The following is an 18,664-nucleotide window of genomic DNA, read 5'->3' as shown; positions in this document are numbered from 1 at the left end:
CACCCCCTACCTCCCCACCCCGCTACCTTGGTTCATGGAAAAATTGTCTTCCATGAAACCGGTCCTTGGTGCCAAAAAGGTTGGGGACTGCTAATTTTAGCACATAAACTACACAAACTATTCCATTTTATGCTTTGGAAGGTACTTCAAAATACTGTATTGTAAGGTATACCAGTAAATTGATAAACAGTATCCCTGGTCATCTGGAATTGCAACTTACTGCATTTCAATTTATGGAATGCCCAGTGGCAAAGATATCATGATACTTTAATTTCTAACATAGTTTGTATTTGGAAATGTTACTTCAACTACTGTACATTTATTGTGTGCTAATATAAGCATCCAAAAAATTACACTGAGGTCACTCATGAGAAGTTTCCCAGAATACTATAGAAGGAGATATAACATGAGAATTCTCTGCTTTATAATACACCATTTGTTGCTGCTTCTGATAATTGCATTTCATGCATAATATATCTCTGTGTCTCTTATAACTACAACCAACTCTAAAACTATAAAAGAATTTGAAGATGAGAAACTCAAATGCTTTTCTTTCCCATGGTAAGAGTTTGGCTTTTGTGTAGATGGAACATTTAGGATGACTGAGCCTCTGGCTAAATTCTTTGTGGTGGTTAGAAACTAGAGTATTTATTTTGAAGGAATTTAAAAAAAAGAAAAAAACAGAATTCATGTTAATCCTTCCCTGTTTAGCTCTAGCTGGCTAGCTCACAAACGTGACAGTGTTGTGGCACTCCGTGGTAAACACAGGAGCCATGTGTGTTCAAGCTACAGCGTGGAAGCTGCTATCACTTTGCTGTACCAGTCGCTTGGATGATTTGTCAGTCACTACTGCCAACAAAATTAGCTTAGGAATATGAATTTCCCCTGCCTCAAACTAAAAAGAAATTAATAATATCAATTTGATTCTGATTTATTTTCTCCCATGATTTTGAAAATAGCAAATGGTCTTTACAGTTTTTACTATGGCAAGGACAGGGGGCATTGCCAGGAGAGACACCCTGTGCAAAACCAATTGGAGAACGTATGGTTTAAAAGCAAATCATCTTTCTTTGTAAATCACAGACTGCCTTTTTCCTTCCCCATTATAGTGTAGGGAAAAAAGATAGACAATATAAATTCTGCAGAGCCTGTAACTTATGTGCGTGATGATATTCATTGGTCCCCAAGCATAGACAAATTGAATTAATTCCATATGGTTGGCCCTACTGAACTTCTTTCGGTTCTGTGAATTAGCCGTATTCTCTAGGCTTTTGTTTTTCTGCATGCGATAATGATAATTTACATACTGTTTTTTGTGATGCTTCCTATGTTCCTGGCACTGTTCTATGGGTTTTAGATACTTTACAGATTTGACTTTCATAAGATCCCTATAGGAAAAATTCTAATGATATCCCCATTTTACAAATGAGGAAACTGAGGCTCAGAGAGAGTCAGTGACTTGCTGAAGCTCCCAGGGTGTATGCATAAATGCCTTGGTCACATCTGTTTATGCAGCAATTTCCCAATTCTGTGCGCTTCCCTACCCATGCCCCTACTGACTGCAAAGTTAGGGAGAGCTAGGCAGTGTCTCTCTTCTGTACCCCCAAAGCCACTGTGAGCACTCACCAAGTTTGTGGTGACCTTGTTGTACCATTCTCTCTGGGACTCATGACTGACAGCCTCGTTGCAGACACCACCATGCCTAATGTCCACTGTTCCCATTTCCCCATGTCTGCCCCGATGGTGGCCCTGCCCCAATGGACTGCAGTGTACTCCAGGGGAAGAAATAGATTAGAGTAAGCCATAATCAATAAGCCATATAAACCATGGTAGCAATATATAATAAAAGGGGAAGCAGTTCCATCCTTCCTCAAGATGTACCAGGCCCCTGATCACCTATTATAAACTAACTTATTTAATCCCCTAGTGTCTCTATTAGGGGAGTCAAAGTAATTTGCCCAAAGTTTTCTGGATTGAAAGTGTCAGAGCTGGACTCTAGGCCCAGGGAGTCTGGTTTCCGAGCCCACACGCTTGACCATTACACATGCACAGTCTGCTAGTTTAGGAACTTTGTGGTTCTATAGCTATCCATTATAAACCTGTGAAAAATGCTTATAATTGCTGTCAAATTATATTTTAGTTGGAAATAGTTACAGCAAAAAGAAGATGTGTGATCTAAGAAAAAAGTAGACATTCTAATTGCATGGCAGAAATATTATGATATTAATTTGGAAATATATCACAGATGAGTATAGAGACCACAAGATAGTAGTCTAAAGGAAAATTGGTTCCACAAGAAATCCTGGGGAAGCTGGTTATTCACCAACCCAAAGTAGTGAGTGCCGGATACAGTGAATTAATGGAAAACAGCAACAGCAGCCTAAAGCAAAGCTGCATGGGGGACTGCTTTGCACCATTTTTACAAAATATGTTATATTCCCACAGTATTTGAGACTTTTGACTAAGGCCATTTTGTTTTGCAACCCATGCCTATTCTTGTGAGGCACTGCATGCAAAACTATATACTAAAAATTATTTTCTGTCACAGTACGAGGTCGGGTCATATAGAAATCATCAATATAAAGACCCTTGTCCCGGTGGGCTAGAATCAAAGGTTGGTTTTGAAGCAATTTATTTCACAATAGTTCTTCTGGCTTATGTTTTAGGTATATTGCTTAACTCAAAAGCAAACTAACAAAAAAATCATAGCTCCGTACCTTTATTTCATTTTGAAAGATACTGTGAACAATAATATGCCACATGATACAGTGTGGAGATTGATGCTTTGGGCATCAAAAAGTTGAAAAAGACAATTTAAAGGAATGTCTTTGAACAGGTTCATAACAGACAGAGTTTCTTTAGTAATGGTTTGCTTTGTGTCTTTTTCTGACATTAAGAAAACTCTCTGAACTTTCATATATATATATATATTTTTTATTGGAAATGCCCTGAAGGTGGATAAGGAGTCTATCATGTTGGAAATGATGAGGGTGGAAATCACTTCTCAAGGAACACAAAGGTTATCTCTTGGTTTAAACTAGTTTTTCCCCTACTTTGTGACCTCTGAACTTGAAAGTTATTGGTTACTTACTTGAAATGTTCTCACTGTATCAAACTTGAGATATTGTAAAAGTGATACTGTTATTTTTCTCATGTGTGACATGGAAAAAAAAAGTTAAAATATCTCTAAAAATAATTTTCCTCTGTTATTTCTACTTGCATATTTCAGAGCTCTTTGTCATCATTTGAGTTTCAACCATGAGCAATTCTAACAATAAGAATATTAAATAGAATAGATTCACAAGCATTTGCTAAGCATTTAATTTAGCATGTTTCTAAATGCAAGAATCATTATTTTTTTCCTATTCCAAGTATCAAATATATTTTTAATTAATGTTAACATGTCCTAATAACAGGTCATTTTGTCATTTTTCATAAAACAAAACATTCTAGACTTCTTTCTTTCCACTCCCCCCATAGGCCACAATCATCATAAATCTTGGTGTCGTTTTAGTACATACATTTATATTCTCTGTCTCTCTGTCTCTGTCTCTGTCTCTCTCTCTCTGCCTCTCTCTCTCTCTCTCTCTCTCTCTATATATATATATATATATATGTGTGTGTGTGTGTTTATAAGTAGTATTATTAATAGTGTTTTTAAAATTCATGTAATGGGGATCCTGTAATACATTCTTGTAAGTTGCTTTTTTTTACTCTATATGTTTTTAAGAACTACATATGTATCTGGCTAATTTAACAGTCAAGTAGTATTTGTTCCATATGTGTGTCATATATGATATGCAATCATATTACTATATTTGTTCATTTCCCTATGCTCAACACTTAGGTTGTTTCCATTGTTTTGCTACTACAATGTAGGCATGCACAGTCTTCTGCAAGTCTCCTGGGCAACAGTGCAAGGGTTTCCCTGGAGTCTCTGCCAAGAAGCAGAATTGCTGGGTGATTGAGTATTTACATATATACATTATCAGGTATAGCCCCACAACCTGCCCACCTGTTTGACTAATTTACTCTCTTACCCATAAAAAGTATGAGAGTTTTTACCCCATCCCTTCCCAGCACTTAGTATTGTCAGACATTTAAATTGTTTGACAGTCTATGGGGTAAAAAGAGGTATCTTGTAAGCCAGGTACAGTGGCACACGCCTGTGGTTGCAGCTACTCATGAGGCTGAGGCAGGGGGATCGCTTTAGTTGAGTTCAATTCCAGCCTGCGTAACATAGTGAGACCCTGTTTCTTAAAAGAGAGAGAGAGAGAGAGAAAGAAATAGATAAGTAACTTGTATTTAATTTTTATTCCTCCAATTCTCTTAATATGTTCAGTGGCCATTCATTCTTGATTTTTCTGCTATGCATGAGCTATGCATGTTTGTTTACCTCTCTTCTATTATAGTTTTTAATCTCTAGCATATCAACTTGTTGGAGTTATTTATGTTCTAGAAAGTAATCCTTTGTAAGTTACATGTATTGCAGATATCTCAGGATGGAGCTTATTTTCAACTTGGTTTACATTGGTTTTTGTTTTGTTTCGTAATCACACACATAGGAGTTTAATTTCGTTGCAGCCAATGTGTGACTAGAGCAGTGGTTCAGAATGTGGATTCTGGAACCAGACGTCCAAGGTTAGAATCCTGGCTCCACTACTTGCTGGCTATGGGACCTCCAGCACCTTCCCTAGCATCTTGATACCTTGTTTGAATTATCTGTAAAAATTGGAAAATATTACCTCTCACAAAAGTTTTGTCATGAAGTTTAACTCTAAATCAGTTAGAATATTGTCTGGTACAAAGTGGGAGCTATATAAGCATTGGCTATTTAAATGTGTGCTTTTAATATAATGTTTCCAAAGTTCTTTCCTAGCATCACTTTTATCTGTATATGTTTAAAGTTTTAATGTTATTTATGGTTGTTATAAATATGTTTTTCTTACAGTCACTGGGTTCTGGAACTTAATGCATATCTAAAAACATGTGGACTGAATTACATCTATATTGGTCTTTAGTTCTTTAGAGGTGATTTTGATTTCAAGAAATAACATTTCAGCAGTGAAAGCAAACTTTATTTCCTGAAATTGAACATGCATTTAAGTTACAACTGCTTCAAAAGTGACTTTTCTATTATATCAAATTGAATTATGTAATTGAGAGAAAATTTACCACAGGTGATTCCTAGACACCTGATATGAGACTGTCTGAGACACCAGCATAATCCATGTTTATTGACTAAATAAATAGTTTGTTTGCTTTTCTGAAAGCATCTACCTTAGACCAATTTTTAAGAGAAGGCATCAAATACATAAAATATGCAATTGCATAGAATCCCATAGCAGAGATATTAAAGTGGGCACTTAAAGGAAATAAAATCCAAACCAGCTTTCTCTTGGGACTTCTATTCTCTGTGATCAGTCATACTTTTAATGCATTTTAACTGTAGTAAAGGAATCAGAGAAGCCATTGATGTGATTAATGCTTTTTGTCTGCTCAAAGGAAGGTGCCTGTGCTTTAAGAGGATAGTTTCATATTCACTGCCAATGGTATTTTTTTCAAATGTAATAAAAGAAAATTTTTTTCTTCTTTTTCTTTGGTGTGTCATAAAATTGAAACACTTTTGAAAGAGATGAAGAGAAAAATAAATATTATGTAATAGCGTGATGTGTAACCCTACACAACAAATCACCCATCATTGTAGATGAACGGACACATCCCAAAGCATGAACAAAAGCTATGTATGACACTTTATTTATACTAGGGTTACCTGGGACGTTTTCTTCCAGCTCTGTGCTGTGGAAATGGAAGATCAAGAAGCAAGAAATGCCTTGTTGACTCACGTTTCTGTGTTGGTCAGTGTGACATTTATTCTACAGAATCAAACAACCCTCCAAATTCAGTTTTAACACAACAATGGTTTATTTCTCACTGGTTTCTTTTTAGGTGGGCATAAGTCTCCATCCCACATAGTTAGGCAGGGACCCAGCTCCAGAGCATGAGGACCTCATGCCTGCCTTGCAGGCTTGGGCAGGAAGTAGCGCTCGTCACTTCCTCCCACAGGCTTTTGCATGATTTTATCTATGTTCAAGGGGCCTGGGCAGTGTGGTCTTCAGCGTCCCCGTAAGGAGAGGAGAGCTGGACTTTGCTGAGCCCTGGAGTAATTTCCATTGACCCCCTCACTCGTACTGCTTTATGGATGGTAACTTAAAAAAGTCTCCCTCCATAAGTTTTGATTGCGAATTGGGAGTTTGTGTTTAGGAGTTGGACAGATTAGTTTAAATCCCTGCTGAGTTCCTTTACGAACAGCATGGTCAAGTTATTCAACACATTTAAACCTATTGACGTAAAACTTTTTGACATAAAAAATAGATTCGTGATTGTTGTGAATTAATAGGGCCCTGGTATAGTTACTTAGTAAATGGAAGGACTGGTAAAAGAATGCAGTAGTATAGAGATAGTAGCAAATCCCAGAGGATACAGCATTAGAACTTTTTTCTTGTATGCATTTCCTGCAGCTGCCATAACAAATCAGCACAACTGGGTGGCTGAAAACAATAGAAATTTATTCTCTCACAGTTTACAGTTTTGGAGGCTGCAAGTACAAAATCAAGGTGTCAGCAGGGCTTTGTTTCTTACAAAAGCTCAGGGAGGTTTCTTCCTTCCCTCTCCTGGGCTCTGATGGCTTTCGGCATTCCTAGGCTCCTGCCTGCATCACTCTAGTCTTGCCTCCCTCTTCATGCATCCAGCCTTCTCTGTCTTTGTTTCTCCTCTTCAGTCTTTTATAAGGACATTCCTCAGTGGATTTAGGCCCCACCTGGATAATCCAGGATGACCTCATCTGAAGACCATTAACTACATCTCCAAAAATCCTTTTTCCAAATAAGTTACATTCACAGGTTTCGGGGTTTGGGTGTGAACAAATCTTTTGAGTATGGATGCCTCCATTCAACCCACTACCAGTGTGAAAGTATTTTCTACATCCATATAAATCCATGGCATATAAACACAGAATATTTTTACCACCTCAAAAGTTTATACAGTCTTAAAATATAGAAGAATAAAGTTGTAGAGCAGCTGTAATGAGCACAGTGGCTCATTAATGAAAATAGTATCTAATGGTTTTCAAAGTTACCAACATATAAGGATCATCATAAAAGCTTGTTACACAATGCAGATTCCCAGCCTAACCGGTGGTCTTTCTGAACACATAGGTCTCTGGTGAGTCTCTCTCTAAAAGGCATATATTTAGAAGGATTGCGGGTGATCTTGACACAAGTAAGGATTTGGAGATACTCATAATCGGTATGTCTGGGTTCTAGTCTAGCTTCTGTGAATGACCAATAAGGTTGATCTTTGAACATTAGTATTTTGATATTAAATTCTCCTTGCAAAATAATGATTAGTAGACTTGTTAGAGGATTAAAATAGCTGGTATGACTATGGTTTTGACTTACTGTGGTGATTCTTGATTTTTAAGATGAGACTGCCTTATATTAAATGTCACTTATTAAGTAAACCTGTCCCACCATTTTTAAAATATTGATTTAGGGTTACATTTCTATTTTAAGGGTTAAACTTTATAGCTACACTTTACTATTATATAATGTTGCATCTTTTGGTACAAGAAAGAGTTTCAATGGACCGAATTTGTACTGTTATTTCTTGTATCAATTCTGTCTACAGTTCTCATAGTTGTAAAACTATTTTCCAGTTTGCTAGTATGGATTGGCCGTGGAGCAAGATACTCTATAAAAGTCATATGTGTCTTAAGGGACTACTCTCGTATTCATTTACATCAACCGCGGCTGTTCTGAACATTGATTTATACCAGAATTCCCTTTTCCCCTGTAAATGTATTCAGAAGCCACCTCTAAGATACAGATTAAAGGTCTAAAATCCACTTTTGGTTGTGAAACTGATGAGCTATTCATAGAAGCTGCTTAATCGGAGTAAAAGAGCTAGTGACATAAATGTAGAAAATCATTCTCAAAATGATGTCTGTCAGTAATTGGCATCTAGATCTCTCACCAATTATTGCTATATAAAAAGAGCATGTAGGAAATGTTTCCATAAACAATTAAAGAGTTCTTCATATTTAGAAACTTCAAATTTATTTATATTATATATTTTGTATTTAATAAATCATTCAAAATAAATCTACGTTGCCTACATAGAGATATTCTATACCATATCTTTGGTATATGTATATGAACAATCTTTCCATCTGGATCATTTTATAAGATGTATTGTTAAATGAGATTTTGGGAAATGTATATTCACTTGGTGGGATAATGTTTAAATTACTTAATTTAAACTATAATAATCAACTGAAAGGAAATGTTTATATGATATATCTAAATGGAGGTCTAGATTTATTTTATCTTCTTTATAATAAAAAGAAGACAGTTATTTCTTTATTGGGCTGTCTTACAAAGTCTACATGACACTAACTAACTTGTATTTTAAAATAACTAAAACTGAGTAAAACTGCAGTATGTAGAAGCCATTGTAATAAAGGAGTCTAATAGGTTAGGCTTTGTAAAAAATGAGCTGTTCTGAAAATTACTGAACAATGTCCATTTATAAAATGCTCATACCTGTGAATCAAAAGGGATATATAGTATATGGATTAAAATTAAGATTGTATCAAAATGGGATCCCTTTTCTTAGTATGAAATTAAAGGAAATGATGAAGCCACCATTATTTCCCTATTGTACCTTTGTGTCTGATAGTTTAGAGTCCTTTCTTTTCTAATCAATGAGTTATATCTATGTGTTCTCTTTTTTACAGTTCAGCAGAAGAGCAGTTTCATTGGCAATCACAAGGTAATATATATCTTCTAGGTAAACACTTATACTTAATTCTACATGTAACTCTACTGACTAATTCTCTTATGAACTTTAAAATGAGACTTATAAAAGTGAATATAGAAACATCATGATAGTAAAAATTAAATGAAGTTGTTATGACAGATTATAATTATTGGTAGTTAAGTCCTCTTAATTCTCTAGTAACTTCGTGTTCTTCCAAGATCCATGGAATTGGCTGCTCTTTGCTTTAATGCTGGGTGACAATGGATTACAATGTGATATCTAATGAGATAATATATTTGGCTATATTTTCAATTATTAAGTGATCATTTAAAGCTTGAATATTAACATGTCATGTGTTTGTTCATCATTTTAAAATATTTCATTTCAGATGGTCAAAAAGACATTGAAGATGAACTTACAACAGGTCTTGAGCTGGTGGACTCCTGTATTAGATCACTACAGGAATCAGGAATACTTGACCCACAGGATTATTCCACAAGTGAAAGTAAGTCACATGGCAATCATGCTTGAAGACAGGTGAAATACAGGAGTATTATGTCACTATTTTTTTCTAATATAATCAATATCATGAGTCATATCTAATTAGGACTTCATGATACTTTTACACTCGTTTTATCCATTTCACTCCACTCTCATCCCACATGACCTCTTCAACTCACCTTAGATTATAAACTCTCTGAAGTCAGTAATTACTGACATACTGGTGATTTTCACCAAATCTCTCATATCCTCTTCAACATCTAGACTAGCACATATTAAGAACTCATTGTATATTTTTTAATCAAGGCAGTATTTGCCTTAAAATTGTCAGTACTTTACTCATACAGATCATTGTTGGTAGAGATCTTAAAAAGCAGCAACCATATAATAAAATAGAAAAAAGTTGATAAACTATATAGTATTAAATATTTAGTACTATGCTAGAGTACTATGCAGTAACTCCTTACATTTCTATATTTAACAATCTTGCATTGCTTTGCTAAATATTAATTGCAATAGAATATTTAAGGATTACTTTATCTTCATTTAATTATATATTTTTCAACCAGAGCGGTTGAGACTTAGAAATAAAAAGTGTTAGGAGTAGAAATGAACCTCTTTTTAATAAATCATAAAATTCTCTTGGCTCATTTTAATAAAATCCCACACAAAAGGCTAAAAATTAAGTCATTAAAATAGACATTACCCTGGTAATTTCACCATCAAAAGTCAGTGAAGCATTTTAGTCCTTAATTTAAAAAAGTAAAATTTCCTCCAGTACCCATCATGGTTTACCATATAAAAGGAAGGCATAAGAATAAGATAGTATACTGATCTTGAAAACCATTTAATTTACATATTAGCTCATTTTCTCTATAATCTTTATAATACCATTTCTCTTAGGATAACATCATTGTGAATATCCAGATTTATTCAAACCCATATGCATCCCCTCAGTAAAACTCCTACAGTAAAAAGCGTGGTTGGTATTAGCCTCCTTCTCTGTATTTTATATTTAAAAATATGTAAGTGTTACCTCTTCTCCCTCAGAGTCATTATATACATTTCTCTTGTAGAGGTAGTTAGAATACATTTAATTAATATTTGAGACACAGGTACTCATCTTATTAGAGAGGAAGGAAGGCAGAGATAGGATACCGTGTCTTGCAGGGGATGGGGAAAGGATAGTGGATATCTCACTATTTTATAGAATAATAAAGTAATGCACTTGATTATAAGTTTAGGAGAAGGGATAACCTTTAATAAATGGAAAGTACAGAATAAAAAGAATAGAAGATAAGAGGTAGGCAAATTAAAATAAAAGAGATAAGTATATCAATCCAGCTCTACATGTAAGCACGCTGAATTCTCCTGTGAATAGTATAAAAATTGAAAGTTGTAGTAAACGAAGATAAAATAGTTACATGATCTCTATCAGAAACACACATATTAATGAAATAAATGTTAAAATTAAAGGAATAATCAAACTAGTGCCAGCAAATACAATAAATGCAAAGATTGGGATTGGAAGAATAATTTCAAATAAAGTAGAATTTAATAGAGAAGCACTAAGCAATTTCAAAGAAAGGAGTTATAGAATGAAACTGTCTTGACTTATAAAGATGTGAAAAACTGATACTAAAATATAATGACCATGTATGTACCAAATAGCATGGCATCTAGATATTAAAACAAAAATTATTCAAAATGTAAGAAGTTGATGAAAAATATCATTGTGCATATTTCAATCCACATTTCTCAGAATCAGACAGAATCCAAAAGAAAAACCCAAAGTTGGGATAAAAAAATTAACAAATCAATGTATTAAATGAATTGTATAAATTTTATATATTGAATGATAATATACATTTGTTATATATGCCCGGGGAAAATTTAGAAACATTGATTAGGTACTGAAAGATGAAAGCAATCAAAAAATTAAAAAGTAAGGAAGGTCGTATTCTTTGATAATAATCCACTACAATTAAAAGTAAATGATAAAATAATAAGAAAAAATGTAACAATATTAAAACTAAGAAACATACTTCTGGATATCTACTAAATCAAAATAGAAGCAAAAAAGAAAATTACATATTTTTTGAAAGCAGATAAAACAGGAATGTTTTATAATAAAAGCAGGAGTATGAAAAACACTACATTCAGAGAAAATCTTAACTTCGTTATTAAAAACAAAAGACAAAATAAAGAATGTGTTGTATTTATTTTGGGGAAATCTTAATAAGAGCTAAATAAACAAAAAGCAACTAAGAAGATGGAAGTGATAGAAGTACTGCAGAGATAAATTAATATGAAATAAGAGTAGAAGAGATAAATAAATAGAATGGATAAATATCTAATTTGTATTAGTATAAGTAAAATAATACTGAGCATTCTTAGTTCAGAAACTCTGCTACATACAAGGAAAATGGAAAGTATATTTAGTGTTCACTTCTGTTTTTCTGCAATATGTGTTCAAAAATTATCTACAAATGGTGTATCTTTATTAAAGAAATGTTATCCAGTAGGGTTTTTCCAAATATATTTGGTAACTGCCAAATTTTTATTTTTCAGAAAGGTTAGTCACTTAATATTATTATATGCTGAATTATCTTATCGAAGACTCCTGCAATATTAGTTGATTGTTCTTTTTGAACAGCTTTTTGAAAGCTCCTTCATCCTGCTTTGAAATAAACAAAAATAAATAGGTGATAAAAGTACCACTGAAAAGTGGTATGCCCAAGAATTCTGAAGCAAATTGAAAAGAGAATATTGTGATCTTTCTGAGATGTTTGCTCTTAACATTTCAGAGCCACTCTGAAACAGAAGTAACTGAGTCAAGTTACTTAGTACTTTTAGGAAAGTATTTTCAACATATTGGGTAGATAATTATCATTTGGGGATCAATATTGCTCATTTTAAGTTTTCAAAGGGTCATAAAAATAAAGATTTCCATTGTTATATGTATTTATACGAATTGGTTTCCAGATGGGATATAGATCATACTCAAAATTTGAGTTTAACTGAAGAGGATTTAATTAAGGGAGTATTTACAAAGGAGTGGGCAAGATTAAGGAAACAGGGTATATTGAGGTTCTCAGGGAGTAGCAACAGACAGACAGCAGCCCTTACCACCCTTAGACCTGAAGGAAAATGGCGGAACCAGCACCAGCAGGGTCAGACAGCACACTGGGAATTAATACCTTCCTCCTGCTCCTGTTCTCCTTCCCCTGCCTCCCACTGGCCAAATCCAACCAGCAGCCAAGGGCAAGGCACCCTTGTCTATGTGGAGGATGGACAGAGAATGAACATGGGGGACAAAAGAATAATCAGCACAACATTCTATTAAATAGCAGAACAATGTACCATGGTTATATGTCCTTGATACAGAAACTTAGCAAATAGATATGTAGTGGTTCTTTGATGCATTTCATCCAATTAGGAAAAGCCCATCAGTTTCTGCTAGTCCCTTGTGATTATTCAATCAATGGATTCATTAGCTAGAACAGCCATGAACTAGCTAATGTGAAATTGGACCTGGCACCCTGCCCTTGAGAACCAGTCCCTTAATTCTCACTCAAAAGGGACTAACACAATGCTAAATACTGTCTAAATCCAGCCTGAAAAAGTTCTGAAACAGAAAACCATCTCAACCCCTAAGCACATAGTACTTAATTTGTTGTATTTAAAGCTTTTGGCTATTTTTCTTTTCAAGATCTGATTAAAATAAAATTTGAATCATAGTAACCCGGTCTTTTGACCCCAGGAGCAAGCAGTAACTGCTCTTTCATGCTGACTTTATAGTGTCACACAGTTACCAATGTTTCCAATACTTTGTATGTTAAAAAGTCCTGTCCTAGACAGTTTGTAAATCATGTGGACAACCTATGCCACCCGGCTGCATTTTTGTGACTACAGGCTGTACAATTTCAATTCAAACAAATATGTGTTACTAGGAGAATTACATCAGAGATTGCTGTTGCTTTACTGAAATAAAACAAAACAAAATAACAGGAACAAAAACAATTTACTGACAGATGCTCAGGGCCATTAGCTTCCCACATAATGCATATTGTGGTTTGGACTGCCTTACACTAAGTATTTGATCCATATATCCTTGTAGATATAAATTCAAAAATAAAAGGTGATTATATCTTGGCCAATAATTAACAAAATATAATAAAAGTCAGAAATAGAAAGGACAACTTGAAAGAAAATAACTCATGTATTTAACCAAAGATTGTTATTTAAATATTATATTTTGAAATAGTTATTTCTTTCTGTACTATATTAACAAATAAAAATTCTATCATATTGTAGAAAATTTTATCATTCAGTTAGAAGAAAATCTTAGGAGTTAATATATTCTGAATGTTATGGTAAAAAACATGCATGCTATCTTCTGAGTTTTCAAATTAAAATCAGAATACATTCACAATGTCAGGAACCAATCATATAGGTTACCATTCTTAGCAGGTGGAATCCAAATACAATAATCATATGTAGTTTGACAGAGGTGAGTATATTATTCACTGTTGATTTATAGTCTGTCATTTTCATTTAATTACTGTGAATACACTTAATTCTTAAGAGAATCTTTAAGAAATCAGGTTATTAAAATGCTATAAAATATAATTCTATATATTCTTCTGCAATTGTAATAACAAAAGGTGAGAAATATCTCTGTGAAGTGAATCTTTTTATAATTCCTGGAAGGCACAACACCAAAAAAGGCAGAAGGGGTCTAGGAATGTAAGATTTTCATAAAAATTACAGTAATCAAAATGATAAAACTATGAATCAAATTGGCTCAAAACATAAAAGGCATGGTCAGAAAAAGGGCTGGTTTGTTTGTTTTGCTTTCTCTTATGATGAAAACCACTCCTCAGATATACCCCACAAGGTAGAAAACCCTCTCTCTCTCTCTCCACAAGACACCAATAACTGTCACCTGGTCTTGGAGACCTCACATCCAGTAAATTTATCTGAGTTAGCTGAACTCATCTTGAGATGGTTCATTCCTTGTGAAATCACTTTATCATATGCTCTTTGGTCCAAGTTTTAAAAGTACAAAGAAGACATTCTCCTTTCCAAAAGTTTGTCATGGTATCCAGGCCTAAAGTTGTCTGATGCTGCAGGTGTCCATGTGATTCCTTCTGAAATTCACTTACATTCACTTCTCCTACTGCCTGTAGTGTATGGGGCTGGTGGGAACTTGGCAGAGGCAAAAATGGAAGTTGTGAGCAAAAGCCAGAGGAATACACACAGGTGGCTCACAGGGAGTAATATCATACTCTACAAAGCTATTATAATTATAATAGAATTATATAATTATCATTTCTTCCAGATACCACGTTTTTCTGCTTATGTTCTACCTGTTTTTCAGGTCATGTTCAATTTTTTTTTCTTGGATTTTACTTAGATTTCCTTCTATCACATAGACATTTAAGAAGTATGTTATACATTCTCCAAAGAGGTCACCAGCTGAGAGGTAAACCTAAGAATTGAAGGGATAGAGAACGGCACAAAGGAAGAAGAATTCTACATCCGTTCCCTAAACAAGCGAGAAGAAGGCTAATTTCTCATTCAACACATCATTCTCTCCTGAGTTATCAGGATCTCCTGGAATTAAACACAAAGTGTAGAGCCTGGTGGAAATTTGTTGGTTTTGAAATTGTCAAGGCATTGTAGGTGCCCCAAACACACAGATGAGGATCCTGTGAAAGCTGGTAAAAGTGAGGACCATGTCAGAGCTGGCACAGGTATGAGAAAAAAAAAACATAGAGGCAGCAAGCCCAGGTGAGAAACCTTTAGACAAAGCAGATTTCTCCCCAGGAGCCAGTGGAAGGAGAGGGCTGTCCAGCTGACACCTTACAGAGATGTCTATGGACCTCCTCCAAAGCTTAAAACATATTGAAACTGGACATTGGTCAAATAATAAGTCACTTTGGTAGCAAGTGATGTAACCAGCTCTTAATGTAATGGGTTGTTATCATTGTAGGGAGGTAGGTGTTCCAGTCATTCATTTGGTTAAACATCTGCATTAAGCACTTATTAACATTCAATACAAAGAGTCCCAGTCCCTGTCCTCATGGCATTTACGTTCTAATCAGAAAAAGCTGAAATCAACCTTTTAAACACTGTAAAATCAGGTAGATAATGGCTTTGAGAAAGGACAAAGCTAGGTAGAGAATAGAGTAGGGCAGCTTTTCTTCAAGTAGACTTGGGAATTCTGAGGGGGTGCCCAAGACCACTGAAGGGAGCCTTCAAAGTCAAATGGTCTTCACAATGATACAGAGAGATACTTACCTCACTGTGCTTTTTTTCACATGAATATTAGTGGAGTTTTCCAGAGACTACCTGGCAAGTGATAGCATCATTGCTCTGACAGCTCAGGGAACATGTGCTGTGTATTCATCTGTTTAAAATATTTCCAATACATAGCATTATATATGGCCCATGCAAAATATGCATTCTTAGGAGTCTTCAATAATTTTTAAGAACGTATAAGTGTTATGAAACCGGAAAGTTTGGGAACCACTAGAACAGAGAATGATCGAAGGGCAGGAAATACTCCATAGGGAGAAGACATTTAATCAGAGACCTAAATAAAATACACAAGCAAGCAGTGCAGGTATCTGGGGAAGAGTTTGTGATTTGTGGCAAATCAACAGCTAATTCTTCAAGCTAGTATGATACATAAAATTGTAGTCTTTTCTGTATTTAGCTTTTCAGTTTTGTTTTCTTTGAAACTGATTTGTATTAATTTTCTATTTCTTTTAACAATTATTGATAGTGAGAAATATCAGTATATGCTTTTTAGACTGTTACTTTATAAAGAAACATGTAATGTTCTTCTTCTGTTTGTGCTACATTAATTTTTAATGGTAAATAATATAAACTTCATAAGCTAATAGTTGGGAACTAGAATGAGCTATAAAAAATAGCATTCTGTAATTATAACAGCATGTACAACCCCATCCGCAATGAAATTCTTTAGCTATACATTTCAAACTAAAGTTATACCTTTGAAAATTTTTTGTGACAAATGTCATTTTCCTCATCTCTTCCACATACACAGATGTAAAGAAACAGAATGAGTTGTTGTGTAACGTGTGAACACTTTACCAGTCATAATTTATCCATCCACAGTAGTCAAACTTGAAAAAGCATACCAATTAAGCCAATAACATTGGTAGGATCTAAATGCATTTAAAAATTAAATGGGTACTTTTATATTCCTAGGACCATTAAAGTTTTAATTTTCACATAAAGCATCATACATTGAAAGCAACTGACTAGATAAAATAGATATTCTGGAGATAGAAGCTTAGAAATGGCATTTAAAAACACACCTGCCCATAGAACAGCCACATCAACTCTAAGCTTCCTTGTATAACAAGCCCCTTGGGTTCTTTCCCTCGGTTAATTTTCGGAATGGTAGATGGGCTGAACCACTGTTTCCAGGGAACCTCTTCAGTGAAACTCCTCCAAATGAGCTTTATAAGTTACTAATGAAAATCAGGAGAAAACAACCAGTTTATCACCAGTAGCCACCTCTTATTCTAAGTTTGGAAATTGACAAGTTCTTCAACCCATAAAGAAGAACCCATAAAGAAGCAACTGCTGCTATAAATGAAACTGATTAGCAGTGCAATTTAAACAAAGTCAGTATTTTTATGCTGCAGAGTTAATTTGTAGTTAGATGTGACAAAGTGCTCTGAACTCATTTATTAATAAATCAGTTCAATAATCTTAGAAATAACCAATTTTTCTCATTGATCTTTATAATATATAACAGCCCTTTTATACATAATTTCCACCACCTGTTTCATTTATTCTTACCTAATACAGTCTATAAAAATATTTCCTCTTTCTCTTTGATGTTGCTCTAAGAATTTATTCTCATTTAAAAGCAAATAATAATTACCCTTCATTTTTTTTAATTTTCTATAAAAATTGAATAGCAAAGTGATAGAAATGAATGCAAATTCCCTGTCAGATATGGTGTGATTATTTTTCATGGCCTACATAAAAATAATTTTTAAGTAATTTTGAAAGAATCCATGTAGCCTGAGAGTAAATAATGTTTTTGTACTTTCTGACATAAATTTAAACAAAGCATCCACTGTGCAGTGCCCAGTCCTAAACTTGTCCATTTCAATTTGTGTGTTTATTATTCTTTTGATTGTCCTGAATTAAAAGCCTCACAAAACATTCCTTGGGCTCTGTTCAAGACATTGCTTAGTTCTATTATCTGGAAATTATTCAAGACTGAGAAAGATTGCTTTTTAGGTTCTAGTTGAGCCAACATTAAAATCAAGCCCAGATTCCTTTCTAAGGACAAAAAAAAAAAATCACAATGAACATTTTATTATTATATTATCAGACCATGTAGCTAGACAATTAGATAATTCAAAGACAATAATAATAATAATTGATATATATATATATATATAAGTTGATATTTTTCAAGATTTCACATCCTTTGTCTCATTAGGTGTTAAAATTTGGAGAGATTATTGTAGAGACAGAATAATGAAGTGTGGTTAAGAACACACAGTCTGAAGCCAGACTGGCATTTTTGAATTCTGTGCCCACTATTATCTGTGAGGTCTCAGTTAGTGGAACCTTCAGGTTCCTCAAGATCAGCGAGGATGATAGTACTTTCCTTACTGGGGTGGAACTGAAATTCAGTGGTTAAATAGACATAAACTGATCAGGACAGTCCCTGGAACTTAGTGAGTATTCAATAAAGGTCAACTGGTATTACTATCTCTGTCATCATCAGCATTGTTGTCATCATTATCTATGGTTACATAAATAATGAAGGATGACTAGAACCCAGGTCTGCCAACTTCTAGTCCTGGATTTTTCTCAAGCCACACCCATATACTCCATTAGTGTAGTTATGACTTACATAACAACTTGGAAATGCCACACTGTAGCCCTCTGGCCTCTTCTGTATTATTACAAAGTAAGTACTTTAATTAAGGTTTATTGTATTCTGGGGCAGATATCCAGCTAAAGCAGGCAAGAATTAGCAATTCCAGATAAAGCGTCTTTAAACCTGTGCAAACAGAACAAGTACGCATGCTCATGGAAACTCTAAAATATCTAGTTAATTCGATCAGAAGAAACTGACTATATTGTAGTGTTTATATTGATATGACCTGTAAGTGGGCCTGAATTTTTATGCAGAAAGTTAGAATTTCAACCTCTACATCTGCTGAGGGTGACTTTGTCTCACTAAAGTAGACAGTGAGCTTCCCTTAGCCAGTACCTGGAATCCCTAAGCAACAGTTTCACGGAGAAGTACCATAATCTGAGGCATGAAGATTTCTCC

At 34.4% G+C, this 18,664-nt stretch overlaps 1 protein-coding gene across 3 annotated transcripts in view; it reads left to right on the top strand.

Annotated features, from left to right (window-relative positions):
* The window catches only part of CTNND2 (catenin delta 2), an 862,752-nt gene that overhangs the window by 449,287 nt on the left and 394,801 nt on the right, over nt 1-18,664 (top strand). For all 3 annotated transcript variants that reach the window (XM_076007934.1, XM_076007935.1, XM_012790278.3), the window contains exons 4-5: nt 8,798-8,832; nt 9,209-9,325. In XM_076007934.1, the coding sequence (XP_075864049.1) occupies nt 8,798-8,832; nt 9,209-9,325 (152 nt within the window). The remainder of the gene's footprint in view (nt 1-8,797; nt 8,833-9,208; nt 9,326-18,664) is intronic.

The sequence above is a fragment of the Microcebus murinus genome, chromosome 11 (assembly GCF_040939455.1).
Source record: "Microcebus murinus isolate Inina chromosome 11, M.murinus_Inina_mat1.0, whole genome shotgun sequence".
Lineage (NCBI taxonomy): Eukaryota > Metazoa > Chordata > Mammalia > Primates > Cheirogaleidae > Microcebus > Microcebus murinus.
This window is presented reverse-complemented; position numbering and strand designations above follow the sequence as displayed.